Source organism: Ambystoma mexicanum, chromosome 6p (assembly GCF_040938575.1).
Source record: "Ambystoma mexicanum isolate Mex_15411 chromosome 6p, UKY_AmexF1_1, whole genome shotgun sequence".
NCBI lineage: Eukaryota > Metazoa > Chordata > Amphibia > Caudata > Ambystomatidae > Ambystoma > Ambystoma mexicanum.
Window position 1 is genome coordinate 152624054 of NC_090935.1, and position 27367 is coordinate 152651420.

Consider the following 27367-nt stretch of genomic DNA (forward strand, 5'->3'; position numbering starts at 1 on the left):
GAAAGAAGTGACTTTGGCACAGAAGGTCCTGATGTTGAAGTCTTGAACTGCATCCTCATGCTAGAGAAGCCAGGGAGTGTGCTAAGCTCGAGTGTGCTAAGCTCGAGTGTGCTGCCTTGTCCTGTGCTGAAAACATGGGGAAGGGAAGTTAATGGCTTGAATATCCTGACTTATCATTTCTTGAACACTTTTCTTCTGCATAAGATTGTTTGCCACACTATTTGTATTTAGAAGTAAGGATTGACAATAGGTTTATTAGTATAGGCCCTTTTATTTTGACAAGACACCACTAGGACTGCGTTATTATTATTTGATGGTCGTAGCTTGCTCCCATCTTTAGATTTAGGATAAGATAGGCGTTTTACCAACCCATTTGAAAATTCAATAAACACCCTTGAACTGTGATCACTTGTATCTATCTTACTGTTTGATACCATGCCTTCCTTACATGACGCTTTCCATTTTAAGGTACATATTGCCAAAAAATGCTAATTGTAGACATTCTGGCTGGACAATGCCTGCATGCCGCTGAGCTTAGCTTGATGCTGTGTACTACCTTTGGAAAAAGCAGCCTGACAATGTATTTTCAAGATCATAAGATGGTTGCATGAAATCCCCCTAGTTAGAATGCATTTAACCAAAGTCGTGCCTTGTTCGACAAGGAAGAGGGCAGCAAAGGCATGCTATTTGGTGGGCTTTACAGCATGATAGGTGCCTGAGTCTATCCTGTAGTGCCTCCTGATATTATTTACACACTAGGAGCAGGAAAGGGCAACCAGCACTGGCATATATTGTTGTGATAAAAATGTGTCTTTCAGGAAAAATATTCATGCCCCACCATTCACAAGCGGTAGCTGTTCCATGAGTGGTGGAAACTTGCAGCACCTTCTGTTGGCGAGTTAGAATATTGGGGTGCTGCTGCTCACACTGTCCCTCTTCTGTGTTTACTTGCACCTCATGTACTACTAAGGTTGATACTAGTTCCCGTCTGAGAAGTGGAACTTTGGATGCGAGGGCCATTTCTCAGATGAGAAATAGCTGCTTCATTGCGAGTAGGCTAGTTCCCATTAGAGAAATTGCCCTTTTTGCCCCCTAGTGGCCAAGTCCGTTGCTCTTCCTGTCCTCCAGCAGGGAAGCTTCCAAGGCTGCCTGCGGCACAGGCTGCAAATTACCATGTGTGAGTGGAACAATTAGACTACTGTGGCTGATAATGTTTGTTGCTTGTTAAAGCAGCTTTTAGGAGTAGAATCATAGCGTTTTAAGCCCCCATTGGCCCTCCAGCCAACTCTTCCATGGGTGGATACCAGATACTGGACCATACTGTTACTAACCAAATAATATACAGACAATAGTTCTACATTTTGGAAACACAACAGGTCACAATTTACTAGAGCATAACAACAAGAGGGCAGTCCCAGCCCTAAACACATCATGGTTCACGACCATACTTTTTCAAAAGTGGCCCGACAGCAGGGCAATGTCAACGTTCTGGATGTTCATGGTGTCCCCTTGCTGCCCACGGCTTTCGCAAGGCACCGGATATACACTCCAGATTGTACTGCACGCAGTACTTCCTCCTCGGGCCACTGAAACTTGCAGGTGAGGAATCTCAAGTGTCCCTAAGGGACTCCGTTCCCATCGTCCTAGTTTGGCTCGAGTACGGCCATCGGGAATCCTGCCCACGGTTTAAGCCGCGGCATCCTCCCCGGCTAGGACTGCCCCTAACTCCGCCTGTGACAGAAATGGAACAATTAATACATAATAAAGGAACAAGAAGCAAACAAGAATTTTACCACTTACACCTTGAAATCCGGTGAAAGCAAAATTAAACAATTGTACATATATTCAACATATTTATTTACAGTGAGAAAAACATCCAACGGTATTTACCAACTTACCAACCATCAGATTTCATTCTGTAAGCTATCCTGATCAGCAATCGCCTGCGGGGTCCTAGCCGTTCTGAACTGGCCAAGAAGGTGGAGGGTGGATGGGTGTTCAGGTGGGGGGACTGGAAAGAGGATGAGCTCCAGTCCCCCGCTTTATATACTGTCCCCAAGGCACGCCGTATCCTCCTGCCCTGGAGACGCCCCTTCCTCCAGGAAGGTTGACAGAACCTAACGACGGGATGGGGCGGCCAGAGTGGTCTCCTGCTATGTGGAATGTCGCTCGAGCGCCCCCTAGGTGGCTTGGACATCCTCTCAGCACACGTGAGCGAGTGCTCAATGGTAGGCTGTCCTACAGGGGACTCAGGAGATTTCTTGGTGGTCATCTGCAGCCTGGGCCTTCTTTGACTGAAATGGGGTATTCAAAAAATGTCCAGGGACACTTTTGGTTCCCAGCCCAGCCCTGGGGATGCTGCATACATGTGCACAGTCAAGGCTCATTTGGGGCTCGCCATGCAGTGGCCGTGGTGCATGGGTTGGCAAAATGACCTTTCGCCTGGGGCCTCCTGGCAGCGGCCCAGGTCCTGATTTACCAAGGCTTGCACTGGCACAAATCGCAAGCAGCTGGTTTGTCCCTTCTACCCGATATACAAAGCCTAAAGCCGGAGGAGATGCAGGGAGCAACTTTGAGATGCTTATGTGCAAATGTGATTCACAAAGATGTTCGCAATTGCATCTCGGAGATTCTCAAGCTAGGTCCAGATGTGGTCCCATTTTAAGCTGTGGGAATCGGGTCCTAACTCTATTCTCAAGCATGTCAGGCTATCTTTGTTTAGGTGTGCCCTTTTGCCTTTGAAAGCTGAAAAGCACCATGTACCAGTTGTGCTTCATGCACTTGTTTGATGTCTTTTGTAAACTTTGGCACCACCGGTATCACTTGTAATGCCAATATTGACCATCTGAAATTGAATTTGAACCGGGTGCTTTTAAAACAAACATTTTCACAGGTAATGTTCTAGGAGAATGCTGCCCCCTTCTGGTATGTCAGCAGAGCAGCATCACCAATGATGTGAAAGACACATGAACACCATGTCTTAAGAATGACTTTCTTCAATTTTTAGTTATTAGGTGGTGCTACATAAACTCGAACAGGACTACAGATTGGAGGGATATGGGATGTGAGGAGGGGACACACAGCTTGCGGGTTTTATTTGGCTGTAAACCCATGACTATTCCTTATGCCCATTGCCAGGCACTACCTACCCCTCTCCTCGGATCTTTCAGCCAGCTTTCATGCAGTAATATCAAATGTTGTGCTGCATTGGGCCTGCCAGTGATATTTCTAAGCAATCTTTTGGAAGTTAATGGCTTAATTGTGGTTGTAACTGAGCTCCTCTAGTAATAAAAATGTCTTAACCAAGTGTGAGTTCAGCCACTTAATTTATAAGTAATGTGTGTCCTCGTTTCTGTTCCTTGCACGAAGTCCTGTTAAAACAGGCATTGAAAAAAGCCAAACGTTTTGGCTTTGTATAGGAACTAGATGGGCATTTGCCAGGCACAACTTCATATGACCAGGTATTCACACCATTTCCAGCTGTTTCCACCTTATAGCCAGGTCGTACCAGTATGGCAGTGCCTGGCAAATGCCTCTTCCGTGCATTAACAAAAGTCAAAACTGTTGGCTGTACCAATGCTTTTTCTACATTATAATCTTTCTTGCATTTCAACCCTTGATATTGCAGGGATGAAGTTGTGTTTGGGTATCAGTTATTCGATTTGTGTCCCTATAAAGGCTGAGCCACCCAGCTTGCAGGCAGGTGTGGCTGGCTTCCATGCACTTGGAAGCAATGTGTTTTACAGGGGCCATTTTAAAGTCTGAGGAGATTTTAAAAATGCCCTGTGACATTTCCAGGATTGGAGCTCCTGGGAGCAGTGACATTGTCCCCCTGCCATCCACTCACCCTTTTCTGGAAAATAACCTACATTGAATCATTAAGGTCTAACATGTGTTTGAACAGCACCAGAAACCTGCTGTCAGTGCTTTGTCGGTTACCTGCACCCAGTGTGAGAAATTGACAACATTTACTGGGGGAACTCCCCTCTCTCCCCCACCCTTTGCCTGCAAGGGGGTGGTGTATACTGCGGGGGGGGGGGGATTTAAGGGGCAGAGCTAGGTGTTGAATAATGTGGGTTCCCTGAATATAGGATACTGGCTGCTTTGCATACAAAACAAAGTGCATTTTGGGAACATAAGAATGGCCACCAATTTATCAAACATGTCTGTAATAGTAATTCAAACGTGCATTCATTTTGACCATGCAATGCTTCATCGCTTAATATGGTGCTCATTTCATCGGTCTGAATAATCACCATAACAGTAGGATGTGTGCAAAGCTTTGGACCGTTTCATTGTTTGAGTGGTGAGACGGGTCATGGATGAGTGGCAGGAGAGTGGGGTGAAGGGCAGGTGGATGTTTGGTGTTCTTGGGACAGTGTCAGTGAAGGTGTATGCGGGGAGTCTGGAATGGAGGAGGGGGGAGGAGGTGATGCTGAATCGGTTGAGGATAGGGCATGCGGGACTGAATGATTGTTTGTTTCGAGTGGGGAGGCGTGAGTTGAGGGATTGTGCGGTTTGTGGGGTGCCTGAGACTGTGGGACATTTCCTGCTTAGGTGTGAGAGACATGTTGAGGAGAGAGAATTGATGAGGGTTCGATTGTCTGCGCTGGGTGTGGCTGAGCTGAGTGGGAAGGCTTTGCTGGGAGGTGTCGGGGAGAGAGGCAGGAGGAGGAAAAGTGTGATGTTGGATTTTGTGAGGCAGACGGGGCGGTGGGAGGAGTTGTGAGTTTATGTGAGCTAAGTATCGATTGGTGGGTCTGGTGCACATCATCCTTTAGGATGGGGAAGCGCCTGCGTGGGTCCGCCCACGCCTCCGATAATTAAGAAGAAGAAGTGGTTTAGGTTGTCCTGGTGAACAAAGGGTGACTTTCAGGATGCAGCTTGTAAATGTTGCATGTCATGGCAGTGCAGATTTCAGAGGCATAGCGTTAAGGAGATTTACCGAACTCTGGTGCAGAGTGTTTAATCAATTTGGGGGGGGGGTGTTGTAACATTAAAGCGGCACCAGAATAGTCTCATTACAATGTGTAAACAAGTTAGATGCCCCCCCACAAGTAAGTTTGCCCCTCCCCACAGTCTCTGAAGATAGCGCCTCTCCCAACATTTGATGGGTTAGCCTCCCCGCCCCAAAATGTTAGCCTAGGTGCACCCCGAGAAGAAAAGTTTCAGCTGCTTCCTATACTTATTTTGAAACAAAACCATTCTTTAAAAAATAAAAGTATAGGAACAGTAAAACGTCATTTTAAAAAGTAGAGGAGCAACGCTCCCGCCCCCCACTTCAACCACTGGTTACAATTCACCATTCAAAGGAATGAGTTGTGTGTCATCTGCTTGTGTGTAAATAAGAAAGTCAAAGGACAGCATGATCTCGGCTGGAGGGCAGTCATACAGATTGAAAAGGAGAGGAGTAAGAGGAGAACCCATGGGAACATTACAGGAATTAACAGCAATGCCAAAGGCACCGTTCTCCAGTCCATGCTTGCAGTGCCGTACCCCACTTAAATGGAAGGCTAGGCATAGCAAGGAGGTGTTAGCTGTGATGGGAATCAAACAGCAGAATATGAAAAGGGAGGACCTCTGCAGGTGAATGTCTGCAAACTGATAGCACTGATCCTAAGGTGGCAATCCTACTAACCAGGGGTCTTAGATGGGAATCTGCTAGATCTTCAAAGGAACCTGAAACCAGGCCTGGCTGAAGATGTGTGTGGGCAAATTTCAACCTGATGGTTGGTGGGGGGGGGGGGGCCTGCTCAGAGCAAAAACAGTCTGAGGCACCAATGGGGTACATACATTACAATGGCAACAAATATAAGGTTAATATCCGCCTGCCAGCCTTAAACACTAAATGCCCACTGAAGAGCTCTAAATTCTTTTTTGTCAGCAAGTGGCTGATGAGGAGGAACTAGTGTTAGAAGGCAATGAGGAGATAGCACTTCTGTGTATCCCATGGGAAGAGATAATGCAGCTTGTAATGAGAGCACAGCAAAATGCACATTTTAAGCCCCAGACTGAAAATAGAGAAATTAAATATTGCTGTGTGACAAGACAGCTGACTGGCAACATGTGGGCAGTTGCTGGGGGTACCCCGAGGCCCCTTTCATTTGAAAAGGTTGAAATGTCCTGATGCTGCCCCTACTTAAAGCCACGTACTTCATCATAAAACCTGCATAAGACATAATCTGTGGACAAAGAGACAGAAAACTCCAGATAAAGACGCCCACCATTGCCCAAAAGTGCACCCACCAGCCCATTCAAGATAGACTCAGTGGGTGTAAGGGGGGCAGAAACTCTTTTTCTTTTGGCAGCAACAGGAGCGGGAGAAGCGCCTGGGACGTGTGCAAATCAATCACTAAACCAAGACTCCTGGCATCACAGTGAGCGCCTCCTGCTTATAACTCCAGGACCCAATCATCTCCCACATGCTCCATATCAAGAGCCTTAGCCTTGAATAGGGGTTTACTTGGAGCAACCGATGCCTTATCCACTCGCGGAAGCCCCCCATATTAGTGCCTGAATCCAGCTGTGGAAGGGTGCGGTCTACATATGTAAAGAGTAGAAAGCCAAGTGGGATGCAGCAAGAGAGTGAAGATGATAACATTAAGAAATAAAGGGGAGTCAGATGGGCCTCCAGACATCTCAAAGTAATACAAAAGGTGTGATGGCTGGAAGGTTTAGAATGAATCTTAATGTCTGGTATTGCTCTGGGCAACCTTCTGGACCATCGTTCTTCACCTGCCAAGCCATTACAGAAGGGGAAAGACCATATGCAAATCAGGCTTGGGTCACCCCAGAAGGTGAAGTCCAGCCCAAACTGCTACGTCACATCCCTTCTGCACGAGACCACAAGCATCCCCAGACTTGTTTCTGACTTGTTGGGCTTCATCAGTGAGGAGTAGCTTGGGTCTCTAGGCCCAGCAGGCACGGGACCCACGTCTGAGCATACCTGTCCCACTCGGGGTGACTATATCAAAACAACGAAAGAGATGATGGCTGGAAGGTTTATAATGAATCTTGCCCTCTGGCATTGCTCTGGGCAACCCTCCAGACCATGATTCTTCAGCCTGCCAAAGACCATATGCAAACGTAATGAAAGAATAATATTGAAGGGCAATGGTTCTGCTTGCAGCTGAGCGTAGCCGACAGCACCAAGTTGGAATCATGGCATTTTCTGACCATCACACCCGAGACTGAACAGCAAGGGAGGGGGGTGATTGTATTAAAGGTCCCCGATAGGTCTAATAAAATAGGCGCTCAGTATCATCTGCAGATCGTTGGGTAATTCAACGCACACAGATCCCTCTCCCCTCAGAAACCAAGAGCCAAAGGGATTCATGAACTTGTGTAGTTGTTCCATCAATCCGTTGCAAGACATTCAGTCACATTTCATGGCTGGTGTCTAGCGAAGGCCTTTAATTTGCAAGAAGCCCTACGATTACAGAAGCAGACTGCATGGCATAGGTACTGTCATTTATTAACACGTTTAGGAATTGTTCTTGTTAGACTGATTCACTTCTAGAAAGCAACTTTAACTCACATCTCGAAGTGCCCCTGACATAGCACTGTGACTAACTTGCATGCGTCACACAATTAGAATTGCTCTCACTCGCTCGACTCACAACTAGAAAGGGCCGCCCTACTTACCTATGTTTTAGATTATAACTCAACCTAAACTCTCACCCCCATATAACTATGCTTACTCTCTACTCTACACCATCACCCACTTAGAGTACAGCTATACCCCTTGATCAAATTCAGCCTAGCTCCTCACACACGAACATTACCCCATAAACACCTCATCGGTCTAATAAAAAACGCAGCTCTATCCCATTACAAACTGGCCGAGCTGCACACATAAGCATCCTACAGGCCTAATGCAGCCAAAACCCAGTCTTGAAGTCCAACCGCCAGACTGCACACATTCAACTGATATCAATACCACCACACCTAAGACAATTACACCAGCTGCACACATAAATGGTGCACCAAGCACCCTACGACACCTTAATCTCGCAACTGACCTGGACAACAGTCCCCGAGGGCGTTCAACCTACCAGCGCTTTGAGGTCATACCAATGATATAGAGAGTGCTATATAAATGGCAAATAACATAGCATAACTAAAAGAGAGTTAGAGCCTAAAGAACCTCTGGATGGGAAGGTTCACAAGATCTACCAAATCTTACCTGATCTAATACCTCGATTCATCAAATAGTGAAAGGACAAGATTTAAGGTTAACCACCTTGATTTCTACCCAATGGTGGCAATGTAGGTGTATTGACACTCCGTTGTATCAATATGAAAGATGACATCATCTTGCGTTGTACTTTCCAAGGACGGTTGTGTCTCTTTGTTCTGTAACCATTTAGTAAACCACTGGGAGAGCAACTCCGGAAGCCACTGGTTTATGGCAGGTTGAATAGACCTCATCCCTTCTATCTCATTGGTAACCACATTGTTTAATGACTGCGGTTACAGATCACCATCAATCTCCAAAGCGCAGTATTGGCATGCCCCTGGCGATTGGCCATTATCCAGAGACATTTGGGAAAAGAAATTCATGTCGAGGACTAATCAACGGCCTCTCATTCACGTTTTAGTGTTGGCACGTGACCAGTGACGTATCACAGTAGTTGGCAAGGGCTTCCTGGAGACTCGAGTCCTCCGTTACACAGCAGACGCCCAGGGGCAAGTGTTGGAGCTGTGTATGAAGCTTTAGTGTGGACATGTTCTGTGTTCTGATAGTCCCGAGGAGAACCAGTAGTAATAAGTGAGGTGCTCTGTATGGAACAAGGTGCATGGGTTTGTGTGTTAGTAAAAGTCATGCATTGCTTCAGTAAGGTGTCAAGATTCTGGCTTTTTGTTGATGGTCATATTTTTTTACAAATTGCCCATGAATATAGTATCTGGAAAATGCTATTTGAATTCTCTTGTGTTCTTTGTACTAAACTATTGCTCTAATTGTGTCATGCAGTGGCGCAGGGACAGAGCTTCATGATAAGGAATGTCCACCTGGAAAAATGCATTCATGTGAGCAATGACCGGGTTTCCCTGTCCGAGTGCAACCCTCACTCTCCGGAGCAGCGCTGGAGCTGGGACTCCAACGGCAGGTCTATCGTTAGCCTGAAAAGCAGTAGGTGCCTGGGCGTCAATAGGATGCATGAGTTTTCAGCGGTGAAACTGACGCCCTGCGGGGACAACACGTGGCAACGTTGGGACTGCACCAAGAAGAGTCACGTGACCCTGCACGGCAAGAGCCTGCACCTGAATGCAAAGCACGGAACCAACAAGATCTTTGTGTCCCAAGAAAAGGACAAGTTCAGCAAGTGGAAGACCATGAGCAACGAGCCAATCTGCGGCAACGGCATGGCCGGCCGGGAGCGGCATGGCCGGATCGAAGTGGTGGAGATAGCCGAGATACCGGTCCTGTTCTATAAACGTAAGAGCAAGCGTTCACTATAGAAGTTCACCTGCCATCAGAGACTTCCACCTAAAAACCATTTCATGGACTAACAGGACACGAGGCGGTATACGCTGGAGTAATAGATCCCATTCCATACCACTCCTCGCCAAAACTAATACTGCACAACTTACTCATTTCTCATCATCGCCATCCCATTGGTCAGCATCTGGATTATGTGTTAGTGGAATATCCGTATTTTGCGGAGACGGTTACCTGCGGCCCATGTGATGGTCATATGCCTGCAATATGCTTTCATTAGACAATCTCACTAATGTCAATTTCCAATGTTGTGCTTTGTGTAATATTCTTCTCTGCCAGGCTAAATATACTGCTATTGACAGTGGCCACTGTTGCCTCTGGATGAGGGCAATGTGTCATGCAGTGATCCTCGTGTTAAAACTTGTTTGGTGGGATTTGGGGCAAAGGGTGTGTGGAGGTTAGATTATTTAAACAGGGCCGATGCAGTTCACAAAGACCCTAGATGATTCTACAGAGTTTTATTCATGTATGTGTAGCTCTGCCAGCCCTTGATTCATGCATGAACTGAGGCTGATGGGGCTGTGAACGCATGTTGTATGATAGTTTAAGCTATTGTAATTGTAATAACCAGAGGTTTCTTTGCGCGGACCCGGTGATCGAACCTGTGTTGCTCTGCGACGTCTTGCTTCCAAGGCGAGCGTGTTGCACCTGAGCTATACCCCCGGGCCCCTATAGGTCTTCTTTCTTGCACAGCCCTATCAGCCCTTGCTCCTATACTTGTGTATAGGCGCGTTACAAATGCCATATCATATCATATCATGTACAGACGAGGCAGTGATTGCACATACATGCATAGATCTACCAGCCCTTAATTTGCACATGCATGGGATATTGGCGCTTGATAAAGGCAGTTGTAAACTAAAAGATGTATGTATGGGTATATCAAAACTAGATTCACAGGTGTATTAGCCCCATCAGTCGTCACCTGGACACTGATTCATGTTTTCCTAGCCCTATTGGCCTCATAAATCATACGCATACAGCCCTGTGTGTTAATATCCCCGCAAAAATATCACCATACAAAGATATTGCCATATTTGTGTGGCGATATTAAGCCATGGAACCTGCGTGGGACACCTCTGCAGCCCCCATAATTTTTTTTAATGGAGCAGGGGACACCCCCACCTACCCCGGTCCTAATAACCCCATAAATTATCCCTACTAATAATATTGCCTATGGCCTTACCCCGCAACCATATATATGGTGATATTATTGGTGGGGATAATATTACCTGATACCCCTGTCAGCCAATACTTTAATTAATGTATGTAAAGCCCTATCAACTCCTTCCTTTATTTATACATGCAAAGCCTTATCAGCACTCGATTCATGCATGTATTTGTTACTCCGGGTTCAAATTCTAAGCTCTGTTGCCCAGGTTACTAATTCCCTCCAGAACAAAATTCACAAACCCTTCCGTCCACCAACTTTCTCATTTCATACATAAATATAACTCAGACCTTTTTTTTTTTATTCTTTTTTTTGTGTGACATCTTGTGATTCGCGTTGTCTATTTAAGTGAGCAAGACATCTTACAGTTTAAAGTGTTCCCTACCACGGTGTTCTAACATGTACCTGTTCTATTTTGAGTAAAACATAATAATCTGTAAATCGAAATATATTATGTAAACAAACAGCTGCCATTTTGTATATACATGACACTCGCCTTCAGTTGGAAGATGGTATTCAATGGAATAGGACTCTTTCAGGACATTGTGCCCTAAGCATTTGAGTTATTCACCCCTGGTAACATGGAGAAATGTGGAACTGACCACTACATTCGAAAGGAAAAAAAACAGAGAGATAGAGATAGAGAGAGAGAGGGAGAGAGTGCAGACTATTGGTAAGCATTGTATGCAACAGCAGCATGTTATGAATATCCCAAGTACCATCATTAATATTGAAATTAACTTCCATCCCCAAGACCGCAATACTCCCCAAAACCAGGATCCTATCCCCCAACCCCCTTCTTTAGTAGAGAGTGTGGAACTTATGACATGTAATTTCCGGATCGCTTTAAATATCGTAGGGGAGTAGTCATCTATATACACACAGCATGCAGTTTTTACGAGTTTGCAAACTCCCCCACGATCAACTAATATTATATCGAGAGCCATCCTGTTTTGAAGTGCCATTAGTCTTATTCCGTTTTCTTATATTGTAAGAATTTTCTATTTGGGACAAGAACGGTATAAATGATTTGGCTATATCCATTGCTATCATTCCATCCTCGCTACTCCTTTGAGTTCTACCTTTTGTTCGTTTGGCTACTTCTGCTGTCTCCAAGAGGAACACTCCTGGAAACAGTAGACCTAGGTAGCATGTACCTCCCCAGTTCCTAGGTAACCATGGATATGCTTTTTCTCCACATATAAAGTAAACAGGGTCTCCGACGTACACGGGTTCTATTTCGTGTTTTAAAACCACTGTGTTCAGGCAGTTGCTAAACTTTCCTACTTTATAGGAACCCTTTTTCTGTAGACATACGGGAGCAGTTTTGGGGCTGTGATCCACTGTATAGGCAGGGGGCACAGCATCTTTCTTCCATTCATCCCTCATTCGAAATGTCATTACTGATGTTTTTTCTGCTGGCGGGGTTGGTCAATTTTGCCTATGTAATCTATCTAGTCTTGTTATCTTTCGTGTATTCTTTCTCATGGGTTCTAGTGCAAACACGCGAGCTTTTTGGAATATGGAACAACCCACAGGTCTCATGATCGCTTCCTCAAATTCATTCATATTGGTCTCATCTAGCTGACCCGTATTACTCTTGTTCCATTTCCCAAAGAACATTGCACTTAATGTTACCTCACATGAATAAATCAATGGCAACGGTTGTACATACCAGCCTATCCCTTTCCCACCGTGCTGTGGTAAATGGGCGCAAGCCCAGCAATATTTTTTCTTTAAAACCGCATGGGTCATGTTCATGATGAGCAACAATGTATTGTTGCCGTATCCTTCTCTATGTCTCTCTTCCATTGAGGGCAAAGTACCAGTGATTACATGAACCGGGCTTTCAGTAGCTGCTTTTGGCAAGAGTGTTTCTAATGGGTGTACGTACTCCAGGAACCATAGTGTAATAGCTGTTATTGTTGGTACTACCATACTTAAGAAACACAGGACCAATGTCCAAATCAGTACCTTATTCCTTTTACCATGCTTTTTCCCTAAATTTACAGTCTCTAAATCTATTATCTTTTCAGCAGGGGTGCAGGAGGAGGCTGAAACCGGTCTTGACTTGTTCTTCATCGTCCTTCTTCTTGCTGGCAAAGTTCTTCGCAAATGTCTCTCGTTCTTGATGCCAGAAAAGTTCAACGAAAAATGTCACAATTCAATTCTGCCAGCCTTTTCACAGCCTAAATCATTTATCCACTCCGAGCAAGATTAGTTGTTCTTTCTCCCACTACTCAGACGGTTTTTGAACAGTTCGTTATTGATAGAGTACTATGTGCATCCAGCTTGTCCCGCTCTGGCTCCTGACACATGTACTTTTATAAGTGCACCGAGGAGCCGTGAGTCTTGAATTGTCCGACTTGCACAATTCTCACACTTCTCTCCTCTACGCCCCTGGCTCCTACTCTGTCCGTGAGTGGAACGAAAGGCAAAAGAAAAGCACCAAAGATCTGTCGGTCACTTTGCCTGTCGAGGCCGCAAATTATACCGATTCACTCCTGGTATTGTATGATCCGTGAATAGTGCCGTTGCATTTCCAGTATTAGGCTCAGAGTCAGCCTGTGGCACAATGATGGGTAGCGATGAGCGCCGTGGCAATAATGTAGTTTCTTTCTTTGGCTTTGGTGCATTTGCAGAAACTGGTGGGCGCCAAAGGGGTACACACGTTGTTTCTGCTTGTGTTTGCCATGCAGAGTTTGTGTCGCTCGGCAGTGATGTTGTTTCTGTTGAGCACCGTTGGGGCACTTTTCGCCCTTTCCCCTTACTGGCAGCCTCCTCAGGCTCTGTTTCGAGTTTCACTTCTCACTTGCGCTTTGTTTCAACTTTCACTTCTCGCTCAGGCTGATGCTGTGGCATTGGACTGGCAACAGTTTCTTTCGTTTCCGAGACCGTTTCCTTTCTCTGGTCGTCGGAAGTTGTCAGCAGTCCTGGGAATCTTTTTGCATGTGTTGCATGGATCCATGCCTCCGTCCGTCTACTCGGGTGGCCGTTTGCGTCGCCAAAAGTACTTGGTAGGGGCCGCGCCACCTAGATGCTAATGCTGTCTTCCGTTCAAAGTTTTTAATCAGGACCCAGCTTCCAGGCTCCAGCGAGTGCCCCGGTCTGGTATATCGCACTGGTAACGCCTCCTGCACCTGCTGATGAATCAAACGCAACTTCTGTATTAAAAGCCCACAGTACGTGCTTAACATAGGATGCTCGACCTCACATAATCTTTTGGGCTGCGGTGCGCACCATACATTTGCTGGTCTCCCCATTATAATCTCATAGGGGGAGAGCCCAGTCTTAGCCTGCACAGACGTGCGCATACACAACAGCGCTAGGGGTAATGCATCCACCCAACTCAACTTGCTCCTAGCGCAGATTTTTGCTCTCTTTGACTTCAAGATTCCGTTATGTCTCTCCACAAGCCCGGCAGAACTGGGATGCCTGGAACTGTGGAATCTCTTCTCTATCTGCAGACCTGCACAGATCTGTAGCACTACTGCGCCCACAAAGTGGGGGCCGTTGTCTGACCAGAGGACACGGGGCAACCCAAACCGGGAGAAATACTCCTTTAACATTACTTTTGCTGTTGACATGGCAGTACAATCTTTTAAAGGATATGCCTCCACCCACTTGCTGAATGCACAAATCACCACTAACACATATTTGTAGTTCTGGCACCTTTCCATTTCTATGAAATCAAAATGGACCACCTCAAATGGCATAGAGGGTGGGCCGAAACTACCTGCTGGAGTCATGGTTCCCTTCCCTACGTTGTGTTGCAGGCACGTAATACAATTCTGCACTAGTCTTTTTGCATTCTTTTTTATGTGCTCATTCTTCCATACTGTGGATAAATGCTGTACCATCTTCTTCGCGCAAATGTGGGTAGGGCTATGCGCCATTATAACCATTGCAGTCACGTAACAATTTGGCAACATCCAGTTCTTTGTTTCCTTGTCCACCCAACATCCTTCCAAATCTAACTCAGCAGAGCCCTCAGCCTGAATCTCTTCGGTCGTAGCCTCAGCCTGCATTTCTTTGACTGTGGCAACTCCATTCTCTATCATACAAGGTACTTCCTCAGTCTGTACTGTCATCATTTTATTCCCCAAATCTGTGGCTGTTTGCTTCGCAATCCTGTCTGCAAATGCGTTTCCCTCTCCCACTCTACATGTTACTTTCTTATGCGCCTCGCACTTGACTATAGCTAGGCGCTTTGGAAACGCAAGTGCAGACAACAATTGCACAATCAAAGGGCCATGCTGAATCCTGGCCCCATGTGATGTCAAGAAACCCCTCTCAGCCCAAAGTCGGCCAAAGTTATGAACCACGCCAAAGGCGTACTGGCTGTCAGTATAAATATTCACGTTCAAATTCTCAGAGAGTTCACAGGCTCGGGTCAGTGCTATTATTTCTGCGACTTGCGCCGAATTGTAGGGGATTCTTCTGCTTTCTACAACACTCTTTAGGGTAATAATTGCATATGCGGCCGTTGATGTGCCATCAGGTAATTTAAAACAAGAGCCATCACAAAATAACTCCCCATCTGGCTCTTTCTGTGGGATATCGCTCAAATCAATCCTTCCCTTTGTTTCTTCTTCAGTGATCATTAAACAATCATGGGGTGGTGATTCGTTGTCACCAATTTCTGCTATGGGCAGTGGCATTAATTCTGCAGGATTCAATGCGCTACACCTCATAATTTGGATGTGGGGTGCAAACAAGATGAGCTCATATCTTGTCAGTCTAGCTGAGGTGAGGTATTGCGTCTGTGTCCTATTTAATAGAACGTCTATAGCATGTGGCACCATCAGAATTAAAGTGTGCCCCAATACCATTCCTTCCGTTTGTTTCAGTGACGCAGCAGCCGCTGCGACAGATCGCAAACATCGTGGTAGTGCGCGCGCTACAGGGTCCAATGCGCAAGAAAAATAGCCGCACGGCCTATTTCTTCCACCTTGTTCCTGTGTCAAAACCGCCAATGCACATCCTTCACTCTCACTCACAAATAGTCTAAAGATCTTTTTATAGTTAGGAGTGCCTAAAACTGGCGCAGCACACAATGCAGCTTTCAATTGTTCAAACGCTTTCTGACATTTCTCATCCCACTGTAAAGGCATCTCTGCATCCTTTTTAGTCAACTTGATCATCGGCTTCACAATCAACGCAAAATTACTGATCCACTGCCGACAATAAGAGGCCATGCCTATTACAGCTCTCACTCCTTTTTGAGTTTTTGGAATAGGCATACTAGAAATACTTTCTATGCGTTCTGGTGTTAATCTTCTCCCTTCTTTCGAAAGTAGGTAACCCAAATAAGACACCTCCTTCTGATTATACTGGAATTTCTTCAAACTTGCCTTATGACCATGGGTCGCTAAGTGTGTCAATAGTAATATAGTACTTTCTTTACAGATCTCTTTCGTGTCAGCAGCTAATAATAAGTCATCTATGTACTGCAAGAGTACGCAACCTTCGGGTAATTCTAGCATGTCTAGCTGCTCTTTTAGCACTCTGCTGTAAATGCTCGGGCTTTCTGTGTATCCCTGTGGAATGCGTGTAAATGTGAATGATCGACCACCTAGAGTGAACGCAAACAGATATCTACTGCTTTTATCCACTGGAATGCTAAAGAATGCGTTCTTCAAATCGACTACACTAAAGTATTCTGCAGTGGCCGGTATCATTGCCAGTATTGTTGTGACATCTGGGACCAAAGGGAATTGCGGGTCTACCACTTTGTCTAATGCGCGCAGATCAATTATGAAACAATAGGGTACCTCATTGCCTCCTTTCTTGTAAACTGGAAGAATCGGGCTGTTGCACGTGCTACCTGCAATTTCCTCAACCACCCCCAATATCACCAGGTCAGTAACAATGCTCTTCAATCCCTTCTCACCTTCAACAGAAATTTTATACTGGGGAATTCGTGGTAGTGTGACACCTTCTTTCAAAGTTATTTTTGCTGGCTCTATTTTCAAGCACCCTGCATTGTTATCATGCATTGCCCACAGACAGGTTGGTACTCTACTTAGCTCTTCTGGCAACTCTTTTGACATAAATTCCATCACCAGTGCATCGTGAGGCCACATCGTGAGGAACACCCCGTCTGCCGTACAATGTATGACTGCCCCCATTTTTCTCAACAAATTTAATCTTAGCAAGTTCTCTCCACAATTTTCTGTCAAAAGAAATGGACACTGTTACGTAAATGGTCCTGTTGTAATTGGGACGGCTTCGGACATGGGGTTAATTACTGGTGTACCTGCGAACCCTACAGAAACATTCTTCTGCCCCGACAGTGGTATCTCCGGAACCAAGTGGTGGTCTATCGAGCACTTCTGTGCCCCTGTATCTACAAGGAAACGGTGCTCCTTATTCCCGACGCTCATTTCTACGTAGGGTCCTCTCTGATTCACGGGAATAGACACTGGTTCCGACCCCTGCCATGGGCTGTCCTATCGCGAAAATAACACATCGTCCGATGTGTAGTCACCGCTACTGCTATAATACGTGTTTGGTTGTGTATCAAAAATATTCCCATTTCCCCCTCGATGTCCTCCACTCTGATCATTTCTCTGTTGGCCCTGTCCGCCCTGATTTTGGTTCGAAACACTTTGGTTCAATGCCTGGTTCTGTTGCGCTTGGTTTTGACCATAGGATTGGGTTTGAGTACCTCCATTGGTATATCCCTGCTGCTGCTGCTGCATGTTATTTCTGCTTGGGCCGTTTGACTCCTGATGTCCTCTATGAGGCCTTCTCTGACCAAACCCACCTCTATTCTGTAGGTGCGGGCATTGCGCTCGCCAGTGTCCTTCCTCCTTACAATACGCACATTGATTTAATCCCAATGACACCCCATGCATATTATTAAAATTTCCTCTGCCTTGTGCATTTCCTCTACCTCTATTGTATCCAATGACCTGCTGCAGTAACACCCCTACTATCGTTTGCACCGCTTCTTTTCTCATCTCCAATGGGTACCCATTACATATCTCACTTACTTCCTTTACTGACGTTCTTTTGTTCGACATCCATCGCATTGTTTCCCCTACCCATTCCTGCAATCTTGGTTTATCACCTATTTGTCCCGGTACCGGCAAATGCTTTGTACTACCTGGAAAAACTCTCGGCCATGATTTTTTCCTATTCATCCTTGATGCCTCCTTCCTACCTTTCTTAATAAACTCTCTACTATACTCGGGTGTAGCAAACATCTCAGCATATCTGTCTTCCATTTCATTTTTTACTTCAATGAGTTTGCGCACATGTTTTCTTTCATCCTCATCTCTTTGCTCCCTGCGTGCTAACTTATTCAAATCTAACAATCGCTGTGGCGGTAAATTCCAGAGTTTCTTTTTCCATTCTCCCACCAAAATTTCCCCCATGCATTCCAACACTACCTGTCTCTCGTCGCTTCTTCGGTACCCATACAATGAGGCCAATGCTGCCGTCTCATCCTTTCCTTCTATGTACCTTTCTGCCTCTTGCCGTAATTCAATCTTTCTTTCTTTGCTGATCGCGCTTCGAGTTACCCATCCAAATCCTGTTCCTTCAGCCCCGCCTCTCGCCTCCCCGGTCTCAATTTCGACTTCGGGAGGGGCGGATGGTGCTGAATCTGTCTCTGGAGTGGGAGGTGCGGATGGGACAAGTGACACAGGTGGCATCTGTGAAGGGCCTTCCTGGATGCTGGGAAATTGTGTGTCCGCGGTCTGCACTTGTGGGAGTGCTCGCACTGTGGGTGGGGTTTGGGTTAACGCTTGCGTGAGGGGAAGTGCTTGGGCTACGGGAGGGGGTATGAGAGCTACTGGTTGGGTCTGCACAGTCACTGCTGGCGTGTTTGGTTTCGATTCTGGTTTTGGGCCTCGACCCGTGTTAGTTAAAAAATGTTCCATTAATTCGGCTGCTATGTGTAGTTCCCGCTGCGGGTATATTCTTTCTATGTTCATCTGGTCACGTCTCCCTTCCCATCTTAGACTTGCCGTCCATTCCTCCTCTTCCTTTTCTTCTGCTACCTCAAGCTTAGTTTTGTGCCTACGCGCATGCTTCTCTCTACTTCTAAGTCGGAGCATTGCTTCCCTCCTCCAATCTTTGACAGTCTCAAAAGCTGCAGGTCGCACTTTCTTTCTAATTAGCACCCTTTCTAGGTTATCTGTCCTCCCAATCTCAAAACTACCATTAATCGGCCACTGATGGTCGGGTTGCTTTCTAGTTTGCCTATGCCAAATTTCACAAAATATTATCGCACCCACACCATATTTTGCATACATATCATAAGCCGGCACTCCCCCAGGTGCACTTTGGCCATATTCCAAGGACTGTCTACCGCAGCTGAAAAACACCGCTAAAGTGGACAGTACTCCAGGCATGTTTCTTTAACCTTCCCCTTTGGTTTGCTAACTTTTACCTGGACGTTTGAATTTGCAAAATCAACACTCTACCAAAAATCAGGTTTCTCTTTGAATCGGGGAATGACTCACCTGATAAAACAAGTCGCCTGTCCTCATGCAACCTCTCCCAACGTCGTGTCTGCGCTTCTCTGGCTTCTGACTCGTCTCGGGACCCTCGCCTCCTTTGCCCTCTGGCCCGGTACGTCGATCAGGGATCAGATGTGTGCAGATCTGCGGAAGGAATCTCTCCTCACTTCTACAGGGCGCCCCGTACACTTCTTGATCCCGGCTCGACCGTCCCGTCCTCGCCGTTCTTCCGCCTTTACTCCGTTACAATGTATACGATGGGGCAAGTGGGGGAGGGTCCCTATTCGGGCGCTATCTTGAAAAGAGCCCCTAGGGGTCCCTCGTGCTATGGAAACAAGGCAATAACCATACACGAAAAGATGCGCCAGGCACGAGGTTCAAATTCCCAATGCTAGGGTTTATTGCAACCAAAAAATAGTATCAATTGGCCAATTCTGATCTCACGGCCCGCGACGTGAGTTTCCTAGACATCGAGGGACGCAAGAGAGCGAATTACGTACATCAGTTACATATATACAAAATGCATATCATACAATCAGAAATGTCATGTTTAACACCCCTCTTTATTAAGTTCCTTTGAACTCAGGATGACGATGGACATATCCGACGAGTATGACGATTATGACACTTTCGATGTCTATTCTAGTAACAATGTGCAATTAGAAAGTGCGGAGGCATCTTTTAGTTGTTGAACAGAACACGGTGGTTCTGTTCTTGGAAGCAAGCTGCACACGGGGGAAGAGCCACATTCCAAGCTTTGCTATCTATGAGGTACTATACGTGTCCTGGGAGCCGACACGTTCTAAAGGGCTTTGCGAGGTGGGGCCGTAGGAAGAGCATAATTCAAGCCTTTAGCTGTTTTCATTCTAACATATTTTACCATCGTACAAGACTGGCTGGCAGCTGTGAAGTGATTAAATGCCCTGCAGCTCTTTCCCAAGGCTACAGAGAGGGAGTGTGGGCATTCCTCTCTGGGCTACTCATGAGTTTCAACGAACTCTTCAGTCCCGCGACCTTGTCCTTCTATATTCAGACAACAATGTTAACAGTTGAGCAGACTAAGCAGAATTCACATGAATTGCAAGCTGCAAAGCAGTTTTAGACAGAAAGCAATGAGCAATGGTTAACAAGCAAAATGGCGATTCTTGCTACATTTAAAATGGCAGCTTGTTGGTCAAGCATAGCATTTTATATTTCTATAATTCGGTGCATAAGACGGTTGGCCCACGGCCATCAAGTTACGTCTATCATTCAAATGAAGGGTATTCATTTTTCCAGATTGACAGGAGGGTCTGGCTGTGCCATCAGAGCATCTTGGAGGGAGTGGGGCCAATTTCCCATGTGCAAAGAGCAAATGTCCTGCTGCTGACAAGTGTATGGAAAATAGGACTATAGCATGTTGGCGCTAAGAGGAAAACCAAGCAAAGACTTAATGTTTAATATGTTAAAACTTGCCAACGTACCCTCACGCATAATGGACAACATTGCAAAGAGAAAACAGGGCCCATAGTGTGCCACCTGCGGCCTGCAGGAGGAAGAGAATGAATGCAAAGGAGAAACAGTATGAAGAAAAAAATAAAAACCTAATTTAAAAGTACTAGGTGCCATGGTAAAAAATTGAATATGAAATGGGGCTTATTGAATGTCTCCCAGGTGCTATGAATAAAGCAAAGATATACAATGAAATGTGGAAGGAATTTTGCAAGACTGAGTTAATTATCTCTGATGTGTCTGTTGGGACAATTTGTTCTTAGAAGGAAGTGGAGGGGCCTCCTCTGGGCTTATGGATCCCCTCCCAGGCAGCAGAAAAAGTGAAAAAGATAAGACCATAAACAAGCAGATGAATCCTAATGTGACCCCAATGCCACCAGCGGGTTGCAGGGCCAGCAAGAAAAGCAAAAAGGAAAATGACAATGGAAGTAAAATAAAATAAAAGACAAACCCAGTGTCACCTGATCAACAAGAAACTAAAAGAAATAAAGGAAAAAAAGGAAAAAGGAATAAAAGTAAAATAACAGGAAAGGAAAGACAAACCCAATGCTGCACGCGGTTTCTGGGACATGTCAAATGAAGGCATACACAGAAAGCAAAAAGGTAAAAAACAATAAAATGGAGGCCCAAAATCATCTGTGGCCCATGGTTGCTTCCTCCAAAATAAAACAACCCAGTATGAGTTCTTCATTTCCCTCCAGGGAAACCCCAAGATGCTCATTGCTGACCACTGCAAGGGGTATCCAACCAAGTAAAGAGACTTAGGGCCTCATTACGACCCTGGCACTCCCGAGACCAGCACCATTCATTATGGGATGCCCTATTACGAGGTCCCCTTGCGGGACCCGCTCAGAACGTCTGGTCAGACCAGAGGTCCTTAGCGAGTCCCGCAAGGGGACCAGGGAGCTAATAACTAGCCCGTTATTAGCTCCCTCCCCATACCCATTGAGCCCTATGGGGGCTCAAATGGGAATGGGGATGGGTTTTTTCAATGAGGAATTACCGGGTCCTCCAAGGTTGGAATGGTCCGGTAATTCCTCATTGAAGGAACCCGGACCTGGAACCCGGTATGGAGGCCCTTTTACAGTTCTTTGTCCTACCTCTCCCCCTCAGGGAGACCTGCTGCTAGGTCCTGCTTAATGAGAGTCTGCGAGAAACCCTTTCATTAAAGCCATTGGCGGGCATCGGGGGTCCTCCTTCAACTCCTTCAAAATAAACCTTGAATATGTTCAACATCTCCCACTCGAGGAGACCTGCCTCATTGTCCTCCCTCATGAGGATATGAGCGGTAACCAGATTCTCTACATTCCTGTGGGGGGTTTAATCTTCCTTTAATTTTCAGGTGGAGCAGAAGTTTTCATCCTTCTTCCCCTCCCCTGTTCCTCACACTTAACTTCCTGTTTTCTTTCCCATCGCTCATCCTTACTATTTCGATTATCCCATGTTCCTTCTTTCTATTCTTAGTTCTTTGCCTGTATAATTTTCAATGTTCTCTGTCACATGTATTAGCCCCCGTCAGCCTCCCCTCAGGCTGCAGCAAGGCTGCAGCAAGCCCTATTTATTACTCGTTCCTTTGGCGACCAACTCTTCAAAGATTCTCTCTGGCAAAACTTACATTCCGCGGGCGCTTCTATGTATTTAAGTCTGGTATTATTGATTGTCACCCTCTAGCAATTATCTGCCAGAAGTGGGCAGTGCGTGGACAGACCCCTCGTGCCTTCCAGAGAGAGTTCCATCTTGAATACCCATGCACTAGTCTACAAGTCTCCTTGGCTTCTATCCTTGTGAACTAAGAGAATGCCTAGCGTTGAGTCCGTATCTCCTGTGGCACCAGCTTCTCGTAGGTTCCTGAGTGCTGCCTTTGATAATCTTTCCTTTACTGTTCGGGGAGCCCACCCTATGGAGAACACTCCTATCCCCCTTTACGCTTTTCCATCATCAAGGTATTATATTGGTCCTTCAGACAGCGACATCCACTATAGTCCACTGCTCCCAGTTTGGGATTTGATTAGAAGGTGCTTAATCATCGATGTGCCATAGAAAGACTCAGACCTGTATTCATAACAAACAATACATTCAAGAGCAATGGTTGACGGCAAGTCATTTCTCGCAAAGTCTGTGCCATCAGAATGGAGGACCTATGCAGTTTCAATGATAAGTGCCCAATGTGTGTAGGGAATAGCACCAAGTGGAGATGCCATGGACAGTTATATAACCTATTTACCAGCATTGGGATCATAGTGAAACTCTTGGAACAGTAAAACATTGAAGTGAACATTTCAGTACATATGTACTTGAGTACTGTGGGAAAAGTCCCCTACCTTGAGCCGAGGATATCTAGTGCAACGGTCCAGATAGAGGATAATGAGCCCGGTGATGGTGTGTGGAGAAAGCCCTGGTCACCCCCTATTTAGTGCCTGTCTCAGGACAGTGAAGCTTGGCAAGTAGGTTCTTTTAAAAGGGAAGCACATATATCAGGGAAGTGGAGACCATGTGAGAAGAGAAAGAGTGTTCTTCCAAACCCCAAAGCTCATTGATTTTGCTTCCACTGAAGCCAAGGGACTCCGTAGCTAATGCCCTTTAAGGAAATGGTGGATTGTCCTGAATTAGAAAAGCAATTCAACAGTCAATTAAATATCCATCATACAAGGTCTTAATCTCTCACACGGTTAGGAGTGCATAGGCTCAGGAAGTCTGCACTGGGGACCGGCTTAGGGTATGCATTTCAAAGAGAGGCCACCAAAGATGAGTGTCTAACTAGCCCCAGTTCCCACATTAGAAAGGAAAGCCATTCCCGGGGCTGGTATCCACAGTCAATCCCCACACCAGCTCTCAGAAGAGAGGGAGGCTGAAAGACAGAGCCAGGGAGTGGCAGGCAGAGAGGACATCCCACAGGACTGTCTGCTATCCCAGGGCTAGGAGGCAGACTGCTAACCCCCATGCCAGGCACTCCTGCATCCTCTTTCACCAGAGAGAAGTTGGGAGGCAGGGCCAAACCCCTACAAAGGCCCACAAGCTCAATCTGGCAGTGGAAGCATTTTGGAGTAGGAGTTGGCGACAAGTGAGTGGCTACAGGAACCGTTTAGGAGACAGCTGATGAAATAACAGGAGGCACTGGAGAGGGAGCAGAGTCTGAGACTGGAGGAGGTTCCCAGAGTTTGGAGCTGGAAGAGAGATCTAGGAGGTGAAACCAAAGAGTCAAGAGACCTGGAGCTGCTGGTAAGGAAGGAGAGTGCAGGGTGGCAAAGATATTAAGAATGAATTGGGAGAGGGTCATGCTCAAAGGGGTGAAGAAGGTGCAAGAGATAATTGTGAATTGCAGAAGATCATGGAAGTGAGGAGTGGTGCGCAGAGGGGGAATAAGGTGTGATCTGGAGAATAATTATGAGGACAAGGTTATTGAGTAGAGGGTTGATGCCTGTCCCGAGCAGTGGCGGAGGTGCAAAAGACAGTTGTGAGTTGAAAAGTGGTGTTGAGAAGTTGGGTGGCACCCAGAAGGGAGAATGTGGGAGAGATATGGGCAAACCTGGAGAATATTCGTTGTAGAATCGAAGGTTCCAGCAGAGGTTGTAACAGTGGATATTATGGGGTTTGGGACTGGGCAATGGATGGTGCCCAAAAGGGCCATGAAGGCAAGGAAGAGATCAAAGAGTGGAGAGGAATATAAAACAATGATAACCAAGGAAAGGGATGAGGAGTTGGTAACAGGGGCTGATAACGGAAGAGGAGTTGTTGAGGGCATGACGGCTGTGAAGAACAGGATGATGACATGGTGCAGGAGTTAAGTCAAGAGATATATGGGTGCATCAGGAGAAAAGAAAACTGAGCGAATGGGAGAAGTGGCAAGTCAGGGAAAGATTTCTCAGAAAGAGATTGCGAGCAGCTTCTGTGACATGGGGGCATGAGGAAGGAAAGTGGGAGTGCGTTGGCCATCCCCTTCCTCTACCAAGCATCCTGCATTCCTCCCCGGGCCCCCAATCTCTGGCTTGCGGATAACTCGTCACTGCTGGAATCAACGCCACAAGGAGAAGACTGTTACCATCTACGAGAACCACAACGACGAATGGCTAAAAAGACAGAGCACGTTGCGGAAAAAGGAGGAGAAAGAAAGGGAAGATATCCTCTTGAAGTTAAGCAACTTTATTTCAAGGCTTTGCTACTCGATCGCTTTAGGGAAGGGGGCCCTGGGAGAAACCGAAGGATGGAGAGAAGTCATTTGGTACTTTAGTTATTCTTGAACTTTTCGTTTTTATAACCACTGAGCCAAGCTTGACACCTTAATGACACTTTACTCTCAACGTGTTTATTATTTTACACACGGGTATAAGAATCCATTGATAATTGACTTAATATTTGAGTTGGCAAGTTGGACTAGTATTTTGATCCCGGTCACTGGTGTGACAGTACATATGTGTATGCTGATTAATGGCTCACATGGATTATTAAACTTCACCTAAAAGGTCTGCACAGATCACTGCAGTACATTATATGTTTGTAGTTATCCTGAGCAGGTAGCACTGACAAATACGTGATTCTGTGTGAAAAAGCTGATTTAGGTGCAGGGGAGTTGCTAGGTCTGGAAAAGACCCGGGGCTAAGCTGATGTCTGAACTGTTGGGACTCGGGGCTAGCTAGTCTTTTGGCTGTAGGTCCTGAGATTCTATCAGGGGCTACAACCAAAAGATCAGGGGCTATAGCCCCCTTAGCCCCCCCTAGCAACGCCCCTGTTTAGGTGAATGCTTAGGTTCCATGATATTTTTACTTAGGACGGTCGTTTCATGCCTCTGCAGGTTCACCCCTTTGGTTGAGGGACACATCACGTGTTTCTGATACTCTGTCCTTCCCCCTGGACAATATTGTGCAAGGTTTAGAAGTTGCCAAAGCTACAGAGGGCGATTTATTTATTTATTTATTGTGTATTTATATTGCGCTTCTACGCAGGTGAAGTCCTTCACAGCGAGAGCTGGAAAATGACTGAAGTCAAATAACCCCACATTCTGGGCAATGCTGTAGTGCCTCACAAAGCGAGGCAGGGTAACTGCTGTTACCATCCGCAGGCCTGGAGAGGGGCAACACATCCTTCCCCCCCCCCTCTCTGCTCCTCTCCTCCTCCCACCTGTTGTAGAGACGCGCAGTCTGCCAAGCACAATGCTGAGGAAGAGTGAGGTGTGAGCTATCACCTCACCCTTCCTTCATGCAGCTAGGTGCTAAGCACCCAAGGAAGCCAACAGGCAGGCAGGGATCAGACTCAAAGACCTGCCCCCCCGGGGGGCCAGACAGTCGGCTATCCAGCCAGGGGCTGACACGTAACAGCCCCCACTACTATACATATCAAAGACCCAGGGCTCCCCTGGATCTTATAAATACAGAGCGGCACGTTCTGAGAAAACACAACTAGTTTGTGGACCCTGAACGGGGACCCAAACACACAGGAGGTGCACTGTTTACTCAGTGCCTTTCAAAACATTTGCTTCTTTACCACAAAACCCTCCCACCCTAAAAAAACGGGAGAAGAACAAAGGAAAAGAAGTACAGGACACTTTATGGTGTCCACAACAAGTCGTGGGACATAAGAAGGCGGGCACAGGCCAGAGGGGGTAACCACAAGACCCGGTGCCCAAAAGTATTGTGTATTATCTTATGATATGTGATTGTTATTGGCATAACCATATCTGTACAATAAAAACCTACGGCCTTTTATTGCCAACACTCGAAAAACAATGTGTGAGCCAAATTATTCTGGGTAAGGGTAGGTTTCGGCTAAGTACTATGATGCATGCATATGGGTTCAGCAGTTAATGAAATACACTGAAAGGAGTTAAATGCATAGTTTACTCAAAATAGCAATCGAGCTACAAATAAAGCAAACAAAACGAAGCAGATATTAATAAAAAATAAATCAAATTCTGAAGCCATTAGGTCTATGAGTAGGTGAGGGCCTGGGAGGGGTAGAATCTTGAGGCTATGGGGGACTCCTCGCGCCTTCCATGTCCTCTCCCAGTTTTGAAAGGTTCCTTCCAAGCATGGAAATATGCAACTGCAGAAAAGTGTTGCGGGGATTAGCTGGGGATGTTTTCTACCAGTTCAAACACAAACCAATAAGAGATTTCAAACAAGTACAACTATTTGCACAGAATTTCTATTTTTTTGTTTGTTTTTTTGTTTTTGCAAATAAGTAGACTATGGGCCTCATTACACGGTAGGCGGTAAGGTTTTACCGGTACCGGTATTTTACCGGTACCGGTAAATCCTTACCGCCTTACTACAAGGTCCCTTTGCGGGTTTGGGAATTTAACGCCTGCTTTTGCCAGGCGTTAAAAACCAACCCGCAAAGGGACCAGTGGAGCTCATTACGGTACCGCAATTTGCGGTACCGTAATTAGCGCCTTCGCCATTCCCATAGAGCCCTATGGGGCAAAAATGGGGAAGGGCAATGGTGGAAGGGGGAATTACCGCCCCGCCAACCTTGGAATGGGGCAGTAATTCCCCTTTCCACCAAGGTGGTGCCAGTATTTTACCGGCATGAACCATGGCGCTAATAGCACCTTGGTTCACCGCCATCCGTGTAATGAGGCCCTATATATTTTTGCTTCATTCATGTGAAATGACTTTTGGTAACTGTATGAATTAGACATTTTGACCACTTTGTTTTTACCACTTATTGATCCGCCAAGATAGTTTTTAACATTTCTATTAGATACTAGTTATACTGGGTGTATCAAATGCCAATCTA

At 46.0% G+C, this 27367-nt stretch overlaps 1 protein-coding gene across 2 annotated transcripts in view; it reads left to right on the forward strand.

Moving 5' to 3' along the window:
• LOC138511292 (uncharacterized) overlaps positions 1 to 27367 on the forward strand; it is a 250243-nt gene that overhangs the window by 194406 nt on the left and 28470 nt on the right. For both annotated transcript variants that reach the window (XM_069626839.1, XM_069626838.1), the window contains exon 2: positions 8975 to 9439. In XM_069626839.1, the coding sequence (XP_069482940.1) occupies positions 8995 to 9439 (445 nt within the window). In that variant the 5' untranslated portion in view covers positions 8975 to 8994. The remainder of the gene's footprint in view (positions 1 to 8974; positions 9440 to 27367) is intronic.